Source organism: Coffea arabica, chromosome 8e, assembly GCF_036785885.1.
Source record: "Coffea arabica cultivar ET-39 chromosome 8e, Coffea Arabica ET-39 HiFi, whole genome shotgun sequence".
In the NCBI taxonomy this organism is placed as follows: domain Eukaryota; kingdom Viridiplantae; phylum Streptophyta; class Magnoliopsida; order Gentianales; family Rubiaceae; genus Coffea; species Coffea arabica.
In genome coordinates this window covers 1,141,788-1,167,534 of record NC_092324.1, presented here as the reverse complement: position 1 = coordinate 1,167,534, position 25,747 = coordinate 1,141,788, and the positions used below count along the sequence as shown (strand labels likewise).

At 36.2% G+C, this 25,747-nt stretch overlaps 5 protein-coding genes across 6 annotated transcripts; 1 reads left to right on the top strand and 4 right to left on the bottom strand.

Annotated features, from left to right (window-relative positions):
- Positions 1-53: 53 nt before the first annotated feature.
- LOC113704189 (uncharacterized) lies at positions 54-2,660 on the bottom strand. Of its 2 annotated transcripts, XM_072061750.1 has the most exons (3): positions 1,748-2,660; positions 626-1,055; positions 389-524 (listed from the first exon to the last, which is right to left on the bottom strand). In XM_072061750.1, the coding sequence occupies exons 1-3, from the start codon at positions 2,375-2,377 to the stop codon at positions 520-522; spliced, it is 1,065 nt and encodes a 354-aa protein (XP_071917851.1). In that variant the 5' UTR covers positions 2,378-2,660; the 3' UTR covers positions 389-519. The 2 variants fall into 2 exon arrangements, with proteins under 2 accessions (XP_027081717.1, XP_071917851.1); XM_027225916.2 differs by having other exon boundaries at positions 54-1,055.
- Positions 2,661-4,373: 1,713 nt separating this feature from the next.
- Positions 4,374-10,628, top strand: LOC113704188 (putative late blight resistance protein homolog R1A-4). The gene is made up of 2 exons (XM_027225915.2): positions 4,374-8,862; positions 9,962-10,628. Exon 1 carries the CDS (start codon positions 4,456-4,458, stop codon positions 8,803-8,805), a length of 4,350 nt encoding a protein of 1,449 aa, XP_027081716.1. The 5' UTR covers positions 4,374-4,455; the 3' UTR covers positions 8,806-8,862; positions 9,962-10,628.
- On the bottom strand, positions 9,731-11,956 carry LOC113704190 (uncharacterized). The gene is made up of 2 exons (XM_027225917.2): positions 11,128-11,956; positions 9,731-10,678 (listed from the first exon to the last, which is right to left on the bottom strand). Exons 1-2 carry the CDS (start codon positions 11,725-11,727, stop codon positions 9,938-9,940), a joined length of 1,341 nt encoding a protein of 446 aa, XP_027081718.1. The 5' UTR covers positions 11,728-11,956; the 3' UTR covers positions 9,731-9,937.
- Positions 11,957-14,447: 2,491 nt separating this feature from the next.
- On the bottom strand, positions 14,448-16,637 carry LOC113702945 (uncharacterized). Its single transcript, XM_027224130.2, has 2 exons — positions 15,891-16,637; positions 14,448-15,665 (listed from the first exon to the last, which is right to left on the bottom strand). The coding sequence occupies exons 1-2, from the start codon at positions 16,575-16,577 to the stop codon at positions 14,886-14,888; spliced, it is 1,467 nt and encodes a 488-aa protein (XP_027079931.1). The 5' UTR covers positions 16,578-16,637; the 3' UTR covers positions 14,448-14,885.
- A 2,797-nt stretch (positions 16,638-19,434) lies between these two features.
- On the bottom strand, positions 19,435-21,593 carry LOC113702946 (uncharacterized). Its single transcript, XM_027224131.2, has 2 exons — positions 20,857-21,593; positions 19,435-20,632 (listed from the first exon to the last, which is right to left on the bottom strand). Exons 1-2 carry the CDS (start codon positions 21,319-21,321, stop codon positions 19,841-19,843), a joined length of 1,257 nt encoding a protein of 418 aa, XP_027079932.1. The 5' UTR covers positions 21,322-21,593; the 3' UTR covers positions 19,435-19,840.
- Positions 21,594-25,747: the final 4,154 nt, after the last annotated feature.

Here is a 25,747-nt window from a genome sequence, read left to right as displayed (position 1 = left end):
CGATTGGTAAAGCAATTCAAACAAATGTTTAAGAAAAAGAAACAAGAGGAAACTTAGATGAACAGTTTTTGTAATTTAGTCCCAGAACCATATATGACACGGGACGAGTGGGTTAGTGTTATTCAATATTATTACAACATTTTTCAGTTACTTGCTCCCGAAACAGTTCTTATACTGATCACTAGTACTATTAAATATTACCTAAATGATGAGCTTCATCATTATAGCTCATCATTCTCCTCTTCTGCAATTGTAGGTTCCCTCTCTTTTTCCTTAACATATCCTTTCTTTCTAAGCACATGGAGAACCCCTCTAACGACGTTACTGATGAATACAACTCCCATAAGACAGAACCATACTAGAACTGAAATCCAAGTCACATGGCTGAGGGTGCCTTTCAGACGACCAGGACTCAAATTAACAAAACTAATGAAGTACGTTATGCTTTGAGTACTGATGGCAATCCACATTATGACCAGTTGAGTCCACATCCAGCGATGTCGTCTTAGAGGCAATCCGCTAACCTGTAATAGGATTATGCTCAAGGAAGCAAGGAAAGAAATGGTGTTGAAGATCAAAAATTGACCGTATGCTTGATGGAGATTACTTGCCATTACTGATTGACCTGCATAATGTGGGTTTTCCACTTGGTTGCCATTCGAATCTACAACATAATCGCTGGCCCAAACACCCCCAGGAGGGGATAGTCCGGCTTGAAAGGCCACAGTAGCAACCAATGATGCTACAACCATTAATGCGCTTCGCATCTTAGCTAGCCAGTCTGTTTGTTTATGCTTGTTGGGCTGCTTGTTTTTGCTGATAGTCGGCAAATTCTGCAACCTGGCAATCGATGAAGTAGTTCTGGCTGCATCTGTCACCGGTACCCTTGAGGGTGTGTGTTTGATATATGAAGATCTACCGTGTTCAAGACATTGTTTAATGTCCATGTTTCTCAAGTCTTCTTGGCTTTGTAGCAAGACATCCAGAGCAGTTAAACCAAGAACGTTTCGAGCATGAACATCAATTTCTGTATTGATCAGCAAATATTTGATGATCTGCAGAGAAATCGTTATTCAGCCTGTTACCACCATATTACAACATATATTTTTTATGCATTCAGCAAAATGCATATTAGTACTAAGGAACAAAACCAGCAGCAACTAACAAAACAGTTTCCAGAAAGAAGAATAATAGAAGGAAAAGAATCTATTGAGAATAATGAAAATTGTTGACCACAAACTAAGAGAAAGAAATGATGGCAGATTTTTAAACGAGTCTTACTACCAATATCACATCGAGCAGCCTTAAACGAACCAGAATTGTTAACTGGTTGCTGGCACTAGTGAAGGCACTTGTTTGGTCAAAAAATTTTGTATTTGCAGACAGCATTCTACAATTACAACTGTTTTCCCGCCCTTTAAATGGCTAAAGATTACTGAAACATCCAACATTTTTGGCCTCCAGGTGATAAGATCGAATTTGGAATAGCCTTCTATGCAGTATCTTCATATACTAATCCCGTTTACTATCAGCAGTCATTTAACACAATCTTGAGTTAGAAAGCTAAAATGGTTACTCAAAAATAGCTGAGCGGACTACTTAAACGCCAGCAATAAATCAAAAATTACAAACACCAAGAACTACTACCCAACCCTTGCCCCAGAACACAATCTGCATTTTATCAAACATAGTGCAGGGTTAACGCCATATCAGATTTTAGCGACTCTTTCCCAAACCACAAGCTTACCTCAATCTGCTTTTTGGCCACGGCAAGATGGAGAATGGTATTCCCATTCTGATCTTTCCAGTTGACAAACTGATCAATCTCTTTCTTCAATCTTTCAACCAAAACCTTCAACACCTCAAATCGATTATAATTCACACACAGATGCAGACAAGTCTCTCCTCTACCAGTCAAAACCCAAGCCGCCTCCGGCGTAGCTCTGATCAACTCAGTCAAAACTTCAACCCGGCCTTTAATCACAGCTAAATGAAGAGGGCTCCGCCCATCATGATCCAACACAAAACACATGTCTGGGTTCACCAAGACCAACTCTTTCACTATCTCCACATATCCTTTTGCCGCAGCCAAGTGCAGAGGTGAGGACCCCCTAGAATTCAGTGATTTAGCGAGCTCGGGCTTCTGGGTCAAGAATCCTTTCGTGATTTCTAGCCGACCCAGAAGGGAAGCTACGTGTAAAGGAGTTTCAAGCATGGAAGAAGAAGATACGGGGAATGAATTGAGAATTAGAGGATCTTCTTGAAGGATTTGTGATAGAATTGAGACTGTTCCGTTCATGGCTGCTTGATAAAGCCTTGTTTTTCTGGTTTGAAGCTCTTCCTCTTTATCATCAATTAACAAGTTCATAAGCTGCATTCGGTTTCACTATTTTGTAGGGCAAATGATAGAATTTGAATGAACTTTGGAACGAAACACGGTTTGATGACCCATGAGATCTCCTCCTGCTATAGCAACTATTCTTTAATCAACAGCTGTTTTATGAATTATTCAACTCCTTTACTTCTATGCTTTCCTCAAAAGTCACAGTTGAACAACCTGCTCAATTCTCTAATCCACTGACGGTTGACTACGTCTTAGGTTACCGATTTTTCAAACAAATCTTTTGGGATTCGGTTGGAGTCCACCGCTGTAAAAACAACAACGTAGTCAACCCGACAATTCTCTTCCTTAAAAAATAAGGGATAATATCACAAACATCCCCTGAGGCTTATGATGATTGCAGGAAGTACCCTCTAGGTTTACAAAATTATGTATACCTCCCTTAGAAAATAGTTTGGCCTCAATTTGCTGATGTAAGCAAAATATTTCCATTGATAATCCTATATTACTCTTAGGGGAATTTTCTCTATATAAATAAAATTCTTTTGTAATTTTAAACTTAATATATTGCCACATAGCTTAAGAAAACTATCTAAGAAATTTGTTTCTCTTTCCTCAGATAAAAAAAAAAATCACACGGACAAATCGAAAAAAAAAACTTGGATACTAATTGATTAAGTAACCTATTTTTGTAGGAATCTAGAATTTTTTTTCCAAATTACTACAATATTAAGTAAACTTGGATTGAGCTGTTTCGAGTAGTTAGGACAAGAGAGAATCTTTGACTCTTTGTTCCTCTTTGTTTTTTCTCATTTTTCTTTTAGCAATTTGTTAACTTTAATTTTAAATATGTATTACTTCACTTCATGGAGATATTAAATTGAGTAATTCATGAAGATTATTTTTGTTGATTTACACCTTGAGGGGAGGTAGGTGTAATTTTTTAAACATAGAGGGTACCGTATAAAACTAGCGTAAACCTCAAGGGAGGTTTGTGAAAGTGTTTCTAAAAATTACAACATACGTGTTTTTTTTGGGGGGGGGGGGTTCAAAATTACTTGCATACGTTACACATTCAAAAAAAAAATTAAAAAAATGTGTTCCCTTGATCCAAATAATAAATGTTGATTTTGGCATTGCGGCCTCGAGGTGTTCAACTGGATTTGCTTAATCACTTAAATAAAGAAACCAATTGGAATTTGGTTCAAATGGTTGTTCAAGTGGCTAACAGTTCAGTTAACATTTAGAACTTTCATAATTGGTGATTTAGCTATCAAAACCTAAACTAATAAGGGATTACCTATTACATATTATATATATATATATATATATATATATCTGTGTGTGTGTGAGAGTGTAATGTCTAATGTGGCGAGCTTTTGCTTTGTGATGGAAAATTTTATTTTGAAAAATATGGGGACGAAAAAATTTATTTTTGCTAAATGTGAGGAACTATGAATCGGGTTCAATAAAATTTGATTTGACAATTTTGCCCTTAAAAAATGATGGATTCCAACCAAAAACTAATCGGAACTTAGGTTATGACCAAATTTGATTAATATGAATTTGTAAGGGATGTAAAATTATACTTTTAAAAGAGAGGGACGAAAAAATTTATTTTTCAAAATGTGAGAGATGTGTTCAACGATTTACCTTTTAATAATTTTATACAAAACAATCAATGTGTAACCCAATTGAATCGTCTGAACAAGAGAAGAAACGACCATGGGAATTTGATTCCTTGCTTTCTTTTCTATCCGTTTTGTTTTTGTTTGTACTTGGGATTTGGCAGATGTGAAACCAAAAAGTGTTCCCTTCTACATTTTCCACCGTAGGAGGTAGACTTTAACATGCTAATTCTAACTTTCTCATTACTATAATCATGATCTAGAAGCAAAAATAGATTAATTCCTAAGCTTTCAATTTTCTTGTGGGCAGTTTCTCATGTAAAATATTAAATATTCCTAACCATTGATTCTACTAATCTCCAGAAATCAATACATGTCCATACCACTTGCACTGCTATATAAGACTAATATTATTCCCTTGTCTGAAGCAGTAAAAGAGTGAAAACACTTGCATTTCCCCATAGAGATAGTTCAAATCATCAGAACATGGCTTCTGATTCCAAATTCTCCCTTTTCAATTTTGATCAACTGGAAATTGCCTTAATGGATTTCCGTGCCCAATGGCAAACTGCAGACTTTTCAGGTCACGCTGAATTGCACCATAAACTGGGTAATCTCATCCTCCAACTCGACCATTGGAGCTGTTTGAGAGGAATCCTGATTTACATTCACAGGTGCATCCATGGTGCAGAAAAGGTGCAGAATTTGGGATCTCTCATCGTCAAACTTGAAGCTGCATCAGACGAGATCGCAAAGGAACTTGTGATTGCTCGTGCCCAGAATCTCATCCCAGAAAGGCCTCGGAAAGCTCTGCATTTGCTCCGTTTGCTGGAGAAAAAGATTGAGCCTTTCAAGCCAGAAATCGGGCAAGTTCTTCATCATCTGCTTTCAGTCAGCTTACTGGAATCTCAAACTTCTTCCTTGGACCATTCTTTTGAATTTGATAGGTTCCTCCGGTCCATACAAGGGGTTTTGAGATACATCTGGGCATTTGTTGATGACGATCAAGAAGAACAACTGGATGCCCTGGCGACCAAAGTATCATCCCTCCAAAGTTTCTTGCTTGGAGTGCTGGATTTTAAGTTCGAAAGCTGCAGCGACACTGTGATTGACATTTACCTAAATCATGTTGCGTCTCTGGCTGTACGCATAGCTTATCAGTCTTATCATTATTGGGTCAGGGCAATGGATGAAACTCCGGCACAAAGTAGTAAGGCGCTTGATCCTCTGTATCTTCAACATGAGATTGATCCTACTACTCCAGAGGTATTAGAGTCCAATCTCATATTCCTACAACACGAGATTGATCCCAAAAATCCACAGTTCTGGGAGTTGACTCTCAATTTCCTGACATCTCTCAACAAGATCAGCCCTGGCCGAAATGAAGCTTTGGCGGATTACTTTCTCTGCTCTCTCTTAAATTGGGAACAGGGACACGGAATTTTCCCGATGTTGAAGTCCTTGGTAGCCTTTGTTATTAATGAACCAGAGGAATCCAGTGAAGATATGCAGAGTCTCTCAGAAGAAATAAAAGTTCTGCTGCCATTAACAGCATCAATCTCGGCCAATGTGGAAGAGTTATACTTATTCATTTGTCTTCTCAAAGTAGAAGTCTTTCTTAAGGAGCAACTGATACTGAGCAGCAGCAGTACCTTCATGAAGGAGAAGAGCCAGACTAAAGACCTAAGGGAGGTTTTGAACTTCGTTGGAAACTTTACAATGTATCTGCCACAGGCAAAGATAGAAGATGGGGAAGAAACCTTTGCAACTATTCAAGAAAAGACTGAGAAAGTAGAAAACCTTTATCAGTCCTTTCATGCCAATCTAATTACTGAAGAGGAGGCCAGGAGTTTACTTTACGCATGGCTTTTGGAGGTTGTCTTTACCAAAGCAGAAACCGTTGCTTCTCAGTTGTTGCAAAATGGTGCAAGTTTGATGGCCTTCGGAGAATTTCAAATTGAAACAGTTAATCAAGGGCTGGAGTTGTTTGAAGCGTTTATTGGCAATCACTTGAAGGAGATTACAACAGACATGAACTCAATCGTCATACAGTTTGAAGCAGCTGCCAGGAGAGTAACATCTCTCTTTTACTCGTTTGTTTTTGAGCAAACGACAGAAGTGATCATTCAGAAAAGGATTATTTTGTTCTCTAATTTGCTGCACAAGATGGAACTCATCAAGTCAGAGCTAAGGGAGATGTCGACACATTTTCATAAGTCTCATATCCCGAAGACTTACAGGACGGGCTTCCTTGATTCTCTCTTATATAACATAAAGGAACTGCACCAACGTGATCCAAAGTCAATAGCTTTAGTGAAACATCATATTGAAGAGATGCTGTTGGATCTGGAGTCTTTGAAATTGTCTCTCATGAATATTCTTCAGCAAGATAGCCAGGATCCAGATTTGAAAGACCTCGCTTCTCATTTTATCGATGTGGCATATGAGGCGGAATATGTCATCGACTTGATAGAAGTTGGAATTGGTGCTCATTGGCAACATCAGTTATGGATTACTGATCTTCTTCAAGAGATTAAATCTATCAAGACAAAAGCCTCTCAAATTTTTGAGGGGAAAACTTGTGATGCCCGAGCTCCAAAAGTCACCAAGATATCAAGCCCCAGACTAATGCAAGCTAGGACCCCTAAGATTGATGAAACTGTGGTATGTCTCGGTGACCAGATGAAAGATACTATTGATCGACTAACAAGAGGATCTTTGGAGCTGGATATCATCTCTATTATTGGTATGCCAGGCATTGGCAAGACAACTCTGGCCAGAAAAGTTTACAATGATCTCAGAGTTGAACGTTGTTTTTATTTTCGGGCATGGTGTTCTGTTTCACAAGAATATCATAAAAGGGATTTGTTGCTCGAAATTTTAAGCAACGATACCGGGCTTAAGGATGGCATTCACCAAATGAATGATGAAGACTTGGAGATGAAGTTGTACCAGTGCTTGAAAAATAGAAAGTATCTGATCGTGATGGATGATGTTTGGGATGCTACAGCTTGGAGGGAATTACAAAGGGCATTCCCAAATGATAAGAACGGCAGTAGAATTTTGATGACGAGCCGTGTGTCCTTGGAGGAAGCCGAGCTAAAGACTAATCCATACAGCCTTCGTCCATTTTCCAGTGATGAAAGTTGGAAGTTGTTACAAATGAAGATATTTCATGGTGATTGTCCCGAGGAACTATTGGAGGTTGGGAAGGAAATTGCTGAAAAGTGCAAGGGGTTGCCTCTTGCAATTGTTGCAATAGCTGGTCTTCTTGAAAGGGCGGAAAAGAAACAAAAGGTTTGGAAGACGATTGCAGAAAGTTTAAGCTCAAGGATTGTTGATGATCGACAAACGCCATGCATGGAGATCCTCCTGTTAAGTTACGAGCACTTGCCTGATCATTTAAAAGCATGCTTTCTATATATCGGTGCATTTTTGGAGGACAGAGATATTCCTGTGCGCAAGTTGATAAGGTTGTGGATAGCCGAAGGGTTCATTCAGAAAAGTAAGCTGGAAGGCTTAGAAGATCTTGCAGAGGACTATTTGATGGATCTTATCGGCCGAAGCCTTGTAACAGTTTCCAGAAAAGGAACCACGGGACAGGCCAAAGCATGCCGCATCCATGATCTTCTGCGCCAAATGTGCTTGTCAAAAGCAAAAGAAGAGAACTTTCTACAGCTGATCACCAGGTATGATGAACCATATACTGTATTTGATGATGTAGATGGTGGTTCTGATTTTTATGAGTATCGTCCTCCAAATCCTGTAACATACGAGAAGCACCGATTGTTCTTCAATCTGAAACGGAAGCATTTTGTTAACTCAAGCCCTTCCGGTCCTCAAACCCGTTCCTTGATATTCTTTGCCACCACGGACACAAACCCCAGACGTCCATATGATATCTCCTTCATTTCCCACCACTTCAAACTTCTGAGGGTGTTGGATTTAGAGAGCATCAACATTGGTATGTCTTTTCCTAAAGGAATCGAATTGTTGATTCAGTTGAGGTATTTGGCTGTTAGTGGGGATCTGGAATCAATTCCACCTTCAATTGCCAATCTCTGGAAACTCGAGACTTTTATTGTTAAGGGATTGACAGATAAAATTCTGTTGCCAAGTACCATTTGGTGCATGACGAGCCTGAGGCACCTCCATGTAAATAACCAAGTTGTCTTCGACTTGGAAGATGAGCCTGAGAATTCCTCTGCGTTAGCCAATTTAGTTACCCTTTCCTCACCATCTTTTTCATATGGGAAAGATACAGAGAAGATCTTAAGCAGGTTGTCCAATCTCTGCAAATTGAAGTGCATATTCAAAGAATCCTGGGATTCTTCTGAAAACTGCAATCAATTTCCGGGATTGGAGTTGCTAACAGAGTTGGAGTCGCTGAAGATATTTTACTTAGGCAAGGCTCTACATCCAGGTGAACTCAGCTTCCCAGTGAATCTCAAGAAATTGACACTCTCCAATTTTCGCCTACCATGGGATCGAATATCTGCTATCGGAGGACTAGAACAGCTTGAGGTCCTAAATTTGGTTTCCAGAGCCTTTGAGGGAAGCGAATGGGAAATGAATGAAGGCGAATTTCTCAAACTCAAATTCTTGAAGTTAGACAGTCTGAACATTGCCAGGTGGACTGCCTCCGCTGAACCCCTTCCCAACCTTGAGCACCTAGAGTTGCGAAATTGTAAGGACCTTGAGGAAGTCCCCTTTGAATTCGCTGATATTCCCAACTTGCAGAAGATTGAGGTGCAATTCTGTGGACAATCTACTGAAGAATCAGTCAGAAAAATTGAAGAAGAAGGTATTGAGGGGCTCAAGATCGTTATTCACTAAGGGCCTTGATGTGTGAGATGAGATCACCTTCGCCTGGTCATTTCTACTTGATGACATGTGAGTACAATTATCAAAGTTGAAATTGTCTTTCCTTTTCTTTTTTTTTTGGCTTATTCGATAAATGCAGCATAATATTGTCGTTAAATTGGGATGTTTTGTTGAATCCAAGCAGTTACTTTATTCATTTTACCCTCTTTTGGTGCTTCAAATTCTTGCTTTGGCTGTTTTTCGACTCAAATCTATATCATGATGAGTAGTCAGATGTTTCTTTCTATTAAACAGTGAACTTTTATACCTAAGCCAAAGGTTTGCATTGTGAAATTAATTTCACAATTTTGCCCTGGTGCTTTTGTTTCACTTTTAAATTCTTTGAATGCTAATATTTGTCTTACAGAACCTAAACTTTTGTAATTTGTATTAGTTTCTTTCTTTTTTTTTCCTCAGGGATCTGCTAGAGTCATCTGTGGTTCCTAGTGCTTTTTTTTTTTTTTTTGAAGAAACTATATAATGTTTGCAATGCTTTTGTGGATTCTTCTGCTTTTATGGATTCAGTTGTTCGAATTTAGCTTCTTCTAAAATTTAGTTGTGAAGAGTGAAGATAGTTATGGATTGTGATGTGTGGAAACTTTGTTGGAAGATATCAAATGGTGGCTCCTTTGCTCCAGTTTATGTTTTAGTGCAGCAGTGAAAGTGTGAAACTAATTGGCAGCTATTGTCCATTACTCCAGTCGTGTGAACTAGCTAGCAAATATGCTTAATTTCTGCTCCTTTTTACACTTAAAATTCACAGACAAAACTCTGTTTTCCTGTTCCCTTTCTCTTTAGTAAAACTCTGCAAGTCTCTGTTCCCAGTGTTAAGTTCATGAATTTGACAAAATCCCTTTATAAATGCAATAATTCTTCCAAATGATTCCAAGAAGATTCATATCTTCCAGCAAAAGTTCGGCTCCATATGGTTAAAGAAGGTTCCCCACGTCCTTCCAAATTAGGACTTAATTACGTTTATAATTCTCACACTTACAAAACATAGATGGATTTTCACCAATTCTTTTGCTCATCTCAAAAATATTACAAACTAAGTTGTACAATCTACAGAAGATTAGAATTGGAATTGCAGGATAGTACATAAAAATCAACTGCAATGTATTTGTTGCAGATTTTCTTGGTTATGGTTGGTTTGTGGTTGAACATCCCGATTCCGATGTCTTACTTTCTTGAACAAATCTATACCACGACGTTTCAGCCACCTGTTTGCCAATCGCATCGTGTTTCCCAGCAGCAAGAGCGCCATCACACCACACCACACCGTGACTGCAGTCTCAATTACATGGCTCAGCTGTTTCCTGTGATCCTTTGGAGTTACTATAGCAATCGATATGCCATAAGCTGTAGCGATGGCTGAAATCGTCAACCACATGATCACCATCAAAGCCCACATGAAGAACCTGTGCCTGAAGGGTAATCCACTGATGAGAAACAAAATTGTGCTGAGAGATGAAACAAAGGCTACGGTATTAGTTCTGATGAAGTTTCGATAGTATCTTGGATGTTTATATGCCATCACCGCTTTTCCTGCAGTATGTGGTTCTGCACCTGGTAACGAGTCGTCTTGCCAAACACCTCCGGCGGGGCTTACCCCAGCTTGAAATGCCATTGTTGCAATTAGTGAGGCCACCACCATTAGTGTCTCCCTTTTCCTAGACAACCAATCGCTGCCGGCTATGTCTTTTTTGGCTCTTTCAGCTCCAGCGTCTTTGAGGTATTTTGCAATTTCTGAGTTAGCTTCTTCATGGAGGAGGTCTAATGCGGTGTTCCCATTTGCATTCGTCGCGTTCACATCCACTTTCTTGTCGTCTAACAAGTATTTGATTGTCTGCATATATATATATTTTTCAAGCTAATTAGATAAAAAAAGTCACTGGATAGACCAAGTCAAAGTCAATCATATAGAGCCAAGAAGATTCAGAAACTTCCACTTCCATGCTTGAGTTGGCACTTTCGTGTTCATTAGCTAGCTCATTCAAGTGCAATTTTTACCTGCCCAGTTCATCAAAGTTGAATGCAAATTTCATTTGTTGAAGATTGCAGGCGTTCACTGTTCAGTAAAATCACTTCTAGCAGAAAACTTGATATGTTACTGGCAAGATGCAGGATGCAATTAAGGAAGATGTGAACGGGTAAAGTGATTGTATTAACTGAGAATTAAGAACAAGATTAAATTGCACTAGTCATTCAAATGAACTCAAGATTGAGGTGAAGCTTAAAAATTAAAAGAGATTTACTTTAACAAACGCCCACTTATCAGTACACTTAAAAACACACCTTATTTTGCTCATCACAAATTGCCAGATGAAGCACGGTCATTCCATCACCATCTTTCAAATTGACGAACTCATCATCCTTTATGGTCTGGAGCAGAAACTTCAAAGCTTCGAGCTGATTATACTTGACACACAAATGTAACACAGTCCCTCCTCCGGCAACCTTTTCTCGAGCTGCTAGGGGTTTGGCACGAATCAGCTGTTGTAAGACAGTCACTCTGCCGTGGATAGCTGCGAGATGCAATGGATTTCTCCCAAGTCGATCACGAGCCAAGCACATTTCACCATTGACTTCTAAAATTTCTTGTACAAACTCCTCATGCCCAAGACTTGCTGCTATGTGCAAGGGATTCTTATCCTGGCAATTCAAACTAACTTTAGCAAGAACAAGTGGATCTTCTCGAATTAGCCGCTTAAGGGTTGCAGCATCACCCTTAACTGCAGCATCACGCAGGTGGGTTTCAGCATCACCCATAACTGCAGCATCATTAAGCCTTTCCCCCATCTCTTCCTCTCTAGTTTCCTGTCTGAGCCTTTCCTGATTTTCTCCCTCTCTAGTTTTCTGTCTAAGCCTCTCAAATTGGGTTCTCCTTATTGCCATTCAAGACAGATTTATATATGGTGGAAGGTATTTGCTGCTCGGCTCGTTGACTTGACTTCTCAAGAAGTCTTCTACTATTCTTTTCCATTTGTGCATTGACAGAGTCATTGAGCAGAAAGAAGAAAATGCCATAGTGCAATGTCACACCAGACGCGGACACAGTATTTTGCCGCCAGCAAACATCTAGGAGATCGATCGTAGTAACTTACATGGCACCTTCAGAGAAGTGTCTTCGAAAGTGACGACGAATTAGCAATCTGTAAAATAAAAAGCGGGAGGTTTCCACTTTCTACTCAGAATTATTTTAGTTTATGATGATGACTAGATAGATTAACACGCAGTTTGGTAAACCTTGAGAGAGGCTTAGACCAGGACGCGTCAGTCAGGAAGGACTGCTTTTGAGAGACGAAATGGAGATTGAATTTCTCAACTCTTGCTCAACACTACTGATTTTCTGAAAAAGTCACGGCTTGTGAACGCAACGTGTGAAATCAATCCTTCTTAGTCGATCAATCGGACTTAATGAGCGGGACTTTAGCAAGTTCAACTCAGCTCTCAAAAGAATTAGAGTTTGGAACTTTTGAGCTTAGGGGTTGAGTAGTTCATCATTATAAATTTATGAATCTCATACTCGACTTACAAAATTGTTAGAGCTTTAGACTTAGCTCGGATTCAATCGAAATTCACCATTAATGCATAACTACGTGTGGTAGTATATGTTTAATATTGGTGTATCACTATATGATTCTCTTTAGACTAATAATTTTTTAAGACATAATATGCATAATTATAGATTACATACATTATTATTATGTATTTTATATACTTAAATATATATAATTACTTGGACCAGGCTATAATTGGATTGAGTTTAATAAGGTTCAAGGTTAGCTCGCTTTCAATCGGCCTAATATTTAGGTCCAAACTATATCCAGTCTAGTTAAAATATAAGGCACAATCCTCAATTTTCAAGCTGAACTCAAAGGAGACTAGTCAGATTGACAGTCTTATCTAAGAGCTCATAATACACCCATATAATCATGTTTAAATGAACATATATTCAGTTTATCTTCCTGTTGCAATAAATGAATTTGGATTTTATGAATTATTGGAAATGAATTCATTTGAAATTTGTATTAATTCAGTTACACTGTTTAGTTGGCAATTATAATAGGATTAATCTTCTATACACTGACAGTGTATACACTTTCACCATTAAATACATGACATATAATTCGAATTTAAATTTCAAACTCAAATTTTGCATATGTGTCGTATATCCAACTGTAATAGTGTATACACCGTCAGTGTATATAAGATTTACTCATTATAATATGATAGGTAGAATCTATTTTATATGTGTATGTATATGCTTATTTTCTCTCTCTTTTGTGGCATGCTTAATTGAAGAAAATTAAAGGGCTAGCTCTCGCGGGGGTGGTCCAATGGTAAGCGGGCTCTTCAGGACTCTTGTGGTCCTAAGTTCTAATCTTACCTTGAATTTGAACCGTCGTGACTCGCCTGAGATCGCTGCATGGGGCTGTGGTGTACTCCTCCGGTTTGGTGTGCCGACTCGAGTCCTAAGGGTTCGAGTCGGAGTATGTTCCGGGTTATAAAAAAAAAAAAGAATTAAAGGGCTAATGAATACTTGGTTTTTATTTACTTGTGTATCACACTCTCTTCTAACAACTTACATCTGTTTCAATAAATTTGAACTACTTTTTCTATCCATATATAGTAACTTTTCTTAGTGCGAATTTAATTGTTACATTGGTAATATTAATATTATAATATTGCTAGAAATTGAAAATTCATTCTTGATAAAATTGATTGTTGCATTTTTTTTTTGTCTTTAACTAAAAACTAATAGGTAATTGAAGGTGTATACTCATTATAAAGTTTGATGACCATTTTAAAGAACACCTGTTATGCATCCTAAGATATAATGAATACTATCACGTTATAATAAATTTACATAAAAAAGTTTTTAAAAATTGACAGTTGGACATTTGGAATACAATATTTTTTGAAATAAATATGAATCAATATATAAGATCTCATTAGTGAATTATTCATGTCTTGCTAAGATTCATAAGTAACCAAAACAACAAATAATCCATGCTAATGTACGGGCAAAATACTAGTGTATATAGAAAGTCGTTAAGGTTTTGTCCAACCAGCGCTGGGCACTCGTTAAGATGTGGTTCATGTATTACATTTTTTATTTGATAAAATTAAAAAGAAAAAGTATATAAATATAAGAGAGGATAATATTTGTTAACGTGCAGATTCACATGGAAGGTTGTGTGTGGTTTAAGTGCCTTAACGAGTGCCTATTGAGCGTTTGTTAAAAAAAAATCCAATTAAGAATTTGGTTTTCAATTAAGTGATTTATCTCTCCTATGTACCATAATTGAAGAGGGTTAGTAACTCAATTGCTCAATAACGGGCTTTACCTATTTTGTAGTCAAGTCTTCCCTTAACTAACTAAACAGGTGAAAATTTTTTTTCTAACAACATTTATCTATTCATTTGAGTTATGTTCTTTTTAACTATGTCAAGTAACTTAGTTTGGTAAATATAGATTAAATAATATATTGATACATATAGCAATTTCACACAATGTTTGCCAACAAATATTCACTCAACTAATTTGTTTAACTAACTTTATAAGATAATTTCTCCATAAATTTAAAGATAATTCAGATTACACATGGCAATTGACTATTTCAAATTCACTATTTTAAATGACATAAACAATTTCTAGAACCCAATACTATCACAACCAGCATATGCAGGTGAGGTCTAAAACCACACTCTAACAATACAAAGTTAAATCAAATACTATGGTCATTGCATGCTATCCATTCTTCACTACTTACAGAAACAAGATGCATTACTCAAAGGGAGAGACTAAGAGATGTAAAAGAAAGGATTCGAAATGATACCCTAATCCAACAACTTTTTAAGGATTTCAAATCCAACACTTAGTAGAGTGGATTTGGGTGAGGATTTGAAACCAAGTCCAGCCAAATCCATCAATACACAGACTCTTCTTGTTTTGAGTTGGAATCCAAGCAGCATTACTCGATCAACTGGCCGATGGAAAAGTATCACTTGGCTAGATTTGATACGTCAATTTCTACCACAAAGTAGTATCAACACATTTGAAGACCCTCATTCTTATCATTGCTTTGCGATTGAACTGCACGTTTAATTCTTGGATCCACATTGTTACCACGAGTTTTGAACCACCTGTTAATCAACCGAATCGTGTTCCCCAACAGCAAGAGTGCCATCACACCGCACCACACTGTGACAGCAGTCTCGATGACATGGCTCAATTGTTTTCTATAGTCTTTTGGCGTTACAATCACGATCGAGATGCCATAAGTTAAAGCAATTGCTGAAATGGTCAACCACATGATCACCATTAAACACCACATGAAGAACTTCCTCCTGAAGGGCAAACCACTGATGAGAAACATGATTGTGCTCAGAGATGAAACAAAGGCTACTGTATTAACCCGGATGAAGTTTTTGTAGTATTTTGGATGGCTGTGTGCCATCACAGCTTCTCCCGCGTTGTGTGGATTTGGATAATCTGTTTTGTCATCTTGCCAAACGCCTCCAGCCGGATTCACCCCAGCTTGAAATGCCATTGTCGCAATAAGTGAGGCCACAACCATTAGGGCATTCCTTGTCCTTGCTAGCCAATCCCCGCCCTGTGAAGGCTGGCTGTGTGATTTATTTTCTTGCCAGTCATTTCCCGCAGTAGCAGAGGGAGATATGTCCTTGGCTCTTTTGGCTCCAGCGTCTTCAAGAGATCGTGCAATTTCTGAGTTAATGTCTCCATGAATAAGGTCTAAAGCAGTGTTCCCATTTGCAGTTTTCGTGTTCACGTCTACTACCTTGTTCCGTAGCAAGTATTTGATGGTCTGCAATTCATTTCCATTTCAAGTCGATTAGAAGCAATACTGAATAACTAAACTTGATCTTTTCAGTTTCACACTAGCTGTCTCCAACTCTCCACCCAACACTTCCTCGAGATAGTAGTATTTTAGCAAAGTTTTAATCTATATCGTAAAATCAAGGGTTTCATCTAAACATTTCATACTATGGGGAGCCAGTTCTATAAAAACAATAAATAAGAACAGAGGTACCTCATTTTGCTTGTCACAAACGGCCAGATGCAGAATGCTCATGCCATCATCGTTCTTGGCATTCAGAAACTCATGATCTCTTATAGTCTGGACTAGAAACTGCAAAGCCCCCAGCTGATTGTACTTGACGCACAAGTGCAAAATGTTGCCTCCGCCTTCTGTTTTTTCTCGCGCTGCCAGGGGTCTAGCATGAATTAGCTCTTGCAATACCGCCAATCTGCCTTTGATGGCTGCAATGTGTAGAGGGTTTCTCCCAAATCGATCAGGAACCAAGCACATATCAGAATTAACTCCCAAGATTGCTTGTACAAAAGCTACATGCCCCAGCATTGCTGCTATGTGCAGCGGATTCTTATCCTGGCAATTCAAACTAACTTTATCAAGAAGAAGTTGATCTTCTCCAATTAGCCGCTGAAGGGTTGCAGCATCACCCTTAACTGCAGCATCACACAGATGGGTTTCAGCATCACCCTTAACTGCAGCATCATTAAGCCTTTCCCCCATCTCTTCCTCTCTAGTTTCCTGTCTAAGTCTTTTCTGAATTTCTCCCTCCCTACTTTTCTGTCTAAGCCTCTCAAATTGGGTTCCCTTATTGCCATTCAAGACAGATTTATCTATGGTGGAAGGTATTTGCTGCTCGGCTCGTTTACTTGACTTCTCAAGAAGTCTTTTACTATTCTTTTCCATTTGTGCATTGACAGAGTCATTGAGCAGAAAGAAGAAAATGCCATAGTGGAATGTCACACCAGACGCGGACACAGTATTTTATTTACCACCAGCAAACATCTAGGAGATTGTAGTAACTTACAAGGCAGCCTCAGAGAAGTGTCTTCGAAAGTGACGACGAATTAGCAATCTGTAAAATAAAAAGCAGGAGGTTTCCACTTTCTACTCAGAATCATTTTAGTTTGTGATGATGACTAGATAGGTTAACACGCAGTTTGGTAAACCTTGAGAGACGCTTAGACCAGGACGCGTGACGAAATGGAGATTGAATTTCTCAACTCTTGCTCAACTATTGCTCTGCAATGGGAACGCTACTGATTTTCTCAAAAAGTCTTGTGAAAGTCACGGCTTGTGAACGCACCGTGTGAAATCAATCCTTCTTAGTCGATCAATCGGACAAAATAAGCGGGAGTTTAGCAAGTTCAACTCAGCTCACAAAAGAAATAGAGCTTGGAACTTTTGAGCTTAGGGGTTGAGTTCATCATTATAAATTTATGATGCCCGTACTCGACTTACAAAATTGTTAGAGTTTTAGACTTAGCTCGGATTCAATCGAAATTCACCATTAATGCATAACTACATGTGGTTTAATATTTGTGTATTACTATATGATTCTCTTTAAACTAATAATTTTTTTAAGTTATAATATGCATAGTTATAGATTACATATATTATTATTATGTATTTTATATACTTAAATATATATAATTACTTGGACCAGGCTATAATTGGATTGAGTTTAATAAGATTCAACCTTAGCTCGCTTTCAATCCGCCTAATATTTAGGCCCAAACTGTATCCAGTCTAATTAAACATAAGGCACAATCCTCAATTTTCGAGCTGAACTCAAATGAGACTAGTCAGGTTGACAATCTTATCTAAGAACTCATAATACACCCATATAATCATGTTTAAATGAACATATATTCAATTTGTCGTCCTATTGCGATAAATGAATTTGGATTTTATGAATGATTTGAAATGAATTCATTTGAAATTTGTATTAAGTTAGTTACGCTGTTTAGTTGGCAATTATAATAAGATTAATCTTATATACACTGACAATGTATACACTTTCATCATTTAATACATGACACATAATCCGAATTTGAATTTAAAACTCAAATTTTGCATCTGTGTCGTATATCCAACCGTGATAGTGTATACAATGTATATAAGATTTGCTCATTATAATATGATAGGTAGAATCTATTTTATATATGTGTATGTATATGATTATTTTCTCTCTCCTATGTGGCATGTTTAATTGAAAAGAATTAAAGGGCTAATAAATACTTGGTTTTATTTACTTTTGTATCACACTCTCTTCTAGCAACTTACATCTGTTTCTATAAATTTGAATTACTTTTTCTATCCATATATAGTAACTTTTCTTAGTGTGAATTTAATTGTTACATTGGTAATATTAGGGTCTGTTTGATAACATAAAAAAGTGCTGAATCTGAACTTTTTTCAGACATTCAGATGTTTTGAGTGTTTGATAAATGAAAATACATTTGCTAAATTTGTTAAGTAGTGCTGAACTTGTGTGTATTTTTTTCAGCACAAGAATCCTAACTGAATGCTTAATTCTGATAAGAATTAATAAAATTATTTCAACTACCTTATCTTATCTACCAAATCTACCCTTGTTTATTAATTATATTCAAAATTCTTATCTAATTAAACAACTTAATATTCTCTATCTAATGGTTTTCTATTTATCTTTTCTGTCTTTCTAATGACTTTCATATCTTCTCCATACTCATCATATAATATATTTCATCTTTTATATTAATTTGATTTAAAAATAAATATTATCATTTTCATGCCTAAAAATTTTAAACTAATTAAATCATAGGTTCTATTTCTTTTTTGGATGAAAAGATATAAGGGCAAAATTGTTAAATTTAACTTATTAAGCATTCAGTATAAATGTTTATCAAACGGTATAAATAGGTTCAGCATTAAAATTCAGACATTCATATATTTCTTTTCAGTGCTTAAAATTCAGTAAATTAATTGTTTCAGTATTCAGAATTCAGAATTCAGACTTCAGAATTCAGATTCAGTTTTATCAAACGCAACCTTAATATTATAATATTGCTAGAAATTGAAAAGTCATTCTTTATAAAATTGATTGTTGCCTTTTTTTTGTCTTTAAATAAAAACTAATAGGTAATTGTAGGTGTATACTCATTATAAATTTTGATGACCATTTTAAAGAACACCTGTTATGCATCCTAATATATAATGAATACTATCACGTTATAATAAATTTACATAAAAATGTTTTTAAAAATTGACAGTTGGACATTTGGAATTTAATATTTTTTGAAATAAATATGAATCAATATATAAGATCTCATTGGTGAATTATTCATGTCTTGTGCAGATTCATAACTAACCAAAACAACAAATAATCCATGCTAATGTACGGGTAAAATGCTAGTGTATATAGAAAGTTGTTAAGGGTTTGTCCAACCAACGCCAGGCACTCGTTAAGATATGGTTCATGTATTACATTTTTAATTTGATAAAATTAAAAAGAAAAAGTATATAAATACAAGAGAGGATAATATTTGTATACAAGAAAAAGTGCCTGTAAATATAAGTGAGGATAAATACAAGAGAGCATAAATACAAGAAAAAGTATTCATTTGAGTTATGTTCTTTTTAACTATGTCAAGTAACTTAGTTTGGTAAATATAGATTAAATAATATATTGATACATATGGCAATTTCACACAATGTTTGCCAATAAATATTCACTCAACTAATTTGTTTAACTAACTTTATAAGATAATTTCTCCATAAATTTAAAGATAATTCAGATTACACATGACAATTGACTATTTCAAATTCAGTATTTTAAACGACATAAACAATTTCTAGAACCCAATACTATCACAACTAGCATGTGCAGGTGAGGTCTAAAACCACACTCAACAATACAAAGTCAAATCAAATACTATGGTCATTGCATGCTATCCATTCTTCACTACTTACAGAAACAAGATGCATTACTCAAAGGGAGAGACTAAGAGATGTAAAAGAAAGGATTCGAAATGATACCCAAATCGACTGGATTGAAAATTCGTTATTTGTAAACTTTCTAAGTCATCCTGACAGGAGAGTGGATTTGGATGAGGATTTGAAAATACACAGACTCTTCTTGCTTTGAGTTGGAATCCAAGCAACATTACTCGATCAACAAAGTAGTATCAACACATTTGAAGACCCTCATTCTTATCATTGCTTTGCGATTGAACTGAAGAATCAATCCCACGTTTAATTCTTCGATTCACATTGTTACCACGACCTTTGAACCACCTGTTAATCAACCGAATCGTGTTCCCCAGCAGCAGGAGCGCCATCACACCGCACCACACTGTGACAGCAGTCTCGATGACATGGCTCAATTGTTTTCTATAGTCTTTTGGCGTTACAATCACGATCGAGATGCCATAAGTTAAAGCAATTGCTGAAATTGTCAACCACATGATCACCATTAAACACCACATGAAGAACTTCCTCCTGAAGGGCAAACCACTGATGAGAAACATGATCGTGCTCAGAGATGAAACAAAGGCTACTGTATTAACCCGGATGAAGTTTTTGTAGTATTTTGGATGGCTGTGTGCCATCACAGCTTCTCCCGCGTTGTGTGGATTTGGATAATCTGTTTTGTCATCTTGCCAAACGCCTCCAGCCGGATTCACCCCAGCTTGAAATGCCATTGTTGCAATAAGTGAGGCCACCACCATTAGTGCATCCCTTTTCCTTGCTAGCCAATCCCCGCCCGGTGAAGGCTGGCTGTGTGAATTATTTTCATGCCCGTCATTTCCCGCAGTAGCAGAGGGAGATATGTCCTTGGCTCTTTTGGCTCCAGCGTCTTCAAGAGATCGCGCAATTTCTGAGTAAATGTCTCCCTGAACAAGGTCTAAAGCAGTGTTCCCATTTGCAGTTTTCGTGTTCACATCTACTACCTTGTTCCGTAGCAAGTATTTGATGGTCTGCAATTCATTTCCATTTCAAGTCAATTAGAAGCAATACTGAAAAACTAGACTTGATCTTTTCAGTTTCACACGAGCTGTCTCCAACTCTCCACCCAACACTTCCTCGAGATGGAAGTATTTTACCAAAGTTTTAATCTATATCGTAAAATCAAGGGTTTCATCTAAACATTTCATCCTATGGGAGCCAGTTCTATAAAAACAATAAATAAGAACAGAGGTACCTCATTTTGCTTGTCACAAACTGCCAGATGCAAAATGGTCATGCCATCATCGTTTTTGGCATTCAGAAACTCATGATCTCTTATAGTCTGGACTAGAATCTGCAAAGCCCCCAGCTGATTGTACTTGACGCACAAGTGCAAAATGTTGCCTCCACCTTCTGTTTTTTCTCGAGCTGCTAGGGGCCTAGCATGAATTAGCTCTTGCAATACCGCCAATCTGCCTTTGATGGCTGCAATGTGTAGTGGGTTTCTCCCAAATCGATCAGGAACCAAGCACATATCAGAATTAACTCCTAAGATTGCTTGTACAAAAGCTACATGCCCCAGCATTGCTGCTATGTGCAGAGGATTCTTATCCTGGCAATTCAAACTTACTTTATCAAGAAGAAGTGGATCTTCTTGAAGCAAATGAACAAAAGTGGAAACGTCACCGTCCGCAGCGACATCATAGAGCCTTTTCTCCATTATTTCTGCCTCACCTAGCTAGCTCTCTGAAGTAAAACAGATTTGGTAGCTCATGAAATGCATATGGAGTAGCTGCTGGTTGACTTCAAAACTCGGTAAAAGGCTTTCATGTTTTGCGTTGCACAGGAGTACTTGTATTTGGTTTGACACAGTCTATTTTCCCAAAAAATTAAAAAACACCCAATTGACCAAAGAGTTTTTTTCTATGAAATAGCTAGGATGTTACCTAAAAGCAGCCTCAGAGGATTTCAGGTCCATATGAGGGTGAGACTTTCTGGGGAGAGGGACAGAAAACGCATTAAAAATCTCTGGGAAAGTGAGCATGCATAAGCTCTGCAACGGAAATCAGAAGCTTTATTCAATTGTCGTACAATTATATTAAGGTGGAAGTTACCAAGAAAATCTTGATAACAATTGACCAAGACCAGGAATAAGTACTGAACTACATATACCTTCTTGAGTCAGCATCGATTTGATTTCTATGTCTTCTCGCATGTTCATTTAGCCACAGAGGTGTGTGTTTGTCTCTCTCTCTCCCCCCCCCCCCCCCTCTCTCTCTCTCTATATATATATATATATATATATATGTGCGTGTGTGTGTGCGTGTGTGTGTGCGCGCGTGCATACATGCATGGATGCATGCATGTATATAGCGAATTCTTAATGGTGAACCTAGTCCTCGGAGAACTGAACATTTTGAGACCCTGATGACGGAATAAGACAGCAAAGGAGAAAATAAGCTGATAAAAGTGATTAATCAAGTATAGTTCCTTCACCAGGCTTGCCTTCAAGTAAAAAATTCTTACTAAACCCAAAAAATTGAACAAAAACTACAGGTTTTTGACTTCTTCTCTGGAATCTGAAGTGCATAAGTATAATTTTATTCCAGGCTTGGTTTGGTGCAGGGAAGTTTATAGTTGAATAATTCCAACGTACTGGTTGACAATTCTTTAATTTTGAATGGAATTGTTCAAAGTGTTAGACTTGATGATGAGGGCACTTGGCATTACTAACATGAAGATAAGAGGCTAAAAAATGAATCCAGTATCATATTGTAGATGGAATATGCCAAAAACTATTGACCTGAAATTATTTGTTTAATTAAGTTGTGTTTTATGTGATTGCCGGATCAGCTTGGCATTTGGTAGTCTATCACCAAAAAGATAGAGTGGCATATTTGGGTATTTGATTACGTAACAAACCAACTTCCTCTGGACGAGTTGGCCACCACGTTAATTGTGGGATGAGAGGTCTCAAGGATTCAAACCTTACATCCCATCAATATGCCTCTATATAAGAATTGTTCTAAATTCATACGAATGCATGGTGGTTCTGGTGGTTCAATACTCTTTCATGATAATGTCAAAAGTAACCCTAAAAGAAATGGTATTTAACCATTTATGTTGTCCGTTGCACTTAATTAACCTCAATCCATGAGTTTGCCTTTTGCAATTGGGGTTGATACGCTTGTTGTTTGTTCCTTTTAGAATTTAATATACACTAGGGAGTTTTTGTAAACAAATTAAATTTTTGTGTATAACCAAATTACATTAAGGGATAATTTTAGAAACCTCCCTTGAGGTTTCTGACAATTTCACCCGACTCCTCTCAGGTTTAAAAAATTACACTTACCTCTTTTGACATAGTAAAATACCTATAATGCCCTCCACTTGATAGACAATTTTAAATTTAAGACAATAAATTTACAAAATAAAAAAAATCTATTTTTCCATCTCTTGTCTATTTTCCCCCCTTTCTTTTCTAGTTAATATAACCTCTTTTATCATCTTCAATTTTGTGGATACTAGCAAATTGAAATTACAAAATCAATAGAGGGAGTAGATTATGTGTCAAACTAGAAGAAAATGAAGAGACTCGTAGTGATAGAGAAATAAATAATGATATTGATGATTAAAATAGGAAAAAGCATAAAAGATGTGAAATTTGTCATAATTTGTTTGTTGACAAAAAAATTTATATAAAATGTCAATAATTACATAAGAATTTATTTTAATTAGATTGGAAATTTATTATTATTATTTTATTGTGAAGGTAGAATTTATTCTCTACTTTTGAGATATTAATATTTTTAAGGCTATAGGAGTTATAAGTCAGATTAAGTTGTATCGAAAAGGTATTTGAGCATTAATATTTAATTTTGAGGTATAAAATTAGTTGTCAATGGAGGTTGTGTGTGTTTTCTTCTTTTTTATTTGGATGGCAAGTATTGATATTGTACATGCAAATTGGGATCTTTTGAATGGTTATTTGATTTTAAAACTTATGCTTGGATAATTGTTAAGAATTAGACTTGTTGATTTGTGCAAGGTGTGGAAGAAAATGATTGTGTATACTATATTTTTCTTTTTTATTTCTGTACAAAAGGGCAATTTGAATTTTTGTGAGAAAATCTTTCTTGTTGGACCCATATTATTACCAAACAGTAAAAGAAGGGAAGGTATATGTAATTTTCAAAATCTGATGAGAGTGCTCTGTAATTATTAAAAACCTTAGGGGAGGTTTGTGATATTATCCCTTACATTAAACGTACATTAACTCACTTAGTGATAATTATATTTTATAGTATCTTTTTCTAATATAATAATAATATAACTGCACCAAAGTCTTAACCATGTACCAGCACGAAAGGAGATCTCTTCCCATCTGCGTCAGAAACAAAGCACATTTGTAGGGATCTCAACGAAGCGGTTTTGGGGCGGAACCCCATTATACAAAGGGATAATATCAGAAACCTCCCCTGAGGTTTCTTGAAATATCAATAAGCTCCCTCCACATTTTGAAAATCTCTCTTACCACCCTTTGAATTGACATTTTATTAACAATGTCAGCCCCTCTAAGCAAAAGTAACAATAGAAAATGCATTTTGGAGGAGGGAGAGTATTTTAGTTCCCTTCATACCCTTAGGTTGACTGATACAGTGACATAAGAAAGTTGCAGTAGGTGGAAAATGTGAATTGGAGAGTATTTTTCTGGCATGAGCACTGACCGTTGGACATGCGACGACTACTTTGAGTGCTTCCAGTTTCTCCTTTAAAAGGTGAAACTACCGCTTGAAATAGCTGCGCAAATGGAGAGGTAACTGGGCAAAGAAATGGCTAGTTCATCCTTTAATGAGGACACTCATACAATTAAACTAATTAAACTCATCCTTTAGGGTTTATGAAATGGATGCATTTAATTAAGTAACTAATTAAACTAATTAAATTACCTACGAGTATTACTTTCACATAATTAATTTATATTAAATACAAAACCTATCAGTTTCCCTTTCGTAAAAATATGAGCGTAATATTTTTTGAATTTTACTTACAACAATTTGTATATTTAATATAAATTAAATGATTCAGAATAAAATGCTCATAAATAACTATTACTTTGTTCGTGTAATAGAGAAAACCTATAAAGAGCTGAAATATTATGGGCAATTTCTTTTTTTTTTTATTTTTACTTTCACGTATTTAATTTATGTTAAATACAAAACCTACTAGTTTCCTTTCGTAAAAATATTAGTATATCACTTTTTAAATTTTACTTACAAACATTTATGTATTTAACATAAATTATATGATTCAGAGTAAAATGCCTATAAATAACTAGTACTTTATTCATATAATAGAAGAAACCCGTAAAGAGCTAGTAAAAAGTGGTTAATTTCTTTTTTTATTTTCACGTATTTAATTTATGTTAAATACAAAACCTACTAGTTTTCCTTTCGTAATAATATTAGTGTAACACTTTTTGAATTTCACTTATAAACATTTATGTATTTAATATAAATTAAATGATTCAAAGTAAAATGCTCATAAATAGTTAGTACTTTATTCATATAATGGAAGAAACTCGTAAAGAACTGGTATGTTATGGACAATTTTTTTTTACTTTCAAATACTTCATTTATATTTAAGGGAGGTTACTGCTATTTCTGTAAAAATATTTGTGTAATGACTTTTGAATTTTATTTGCAAATATTTATATATTTAACATAACTTAAATGATTCAGAATAAAATGCCCATTAAAACCTGATACTTGGTTCATGTAATAGAGAAAAGCCATAAAGAGTTGGTACTTTATGGGATATTTCTTTTTTAAAAAATATTTAATTTATATTAAATAGATAACCTACTAGTTTTTTTTCGTAAGAAATTACAGTAACACTTTTTGAATTTTACTTAAAAACATTTATATATTTATTATAAATTGAATGTTTGAGAGTAAAATGTCCCGAAAAAGCTTTAAGCGTAAAATATTTAATTGTTTTAATTTCTTTACTTTAAATTTTTTTCCTTTTATAAGCTGAATAAGGTAACAGCAGAAACAAGGGTATTATTGGCAACTGATGAAGTCAACTAGCTACTTCTGACCCCACAATCACTTGAGGGGTGGTAAGAGAGATTTCCAAAATGT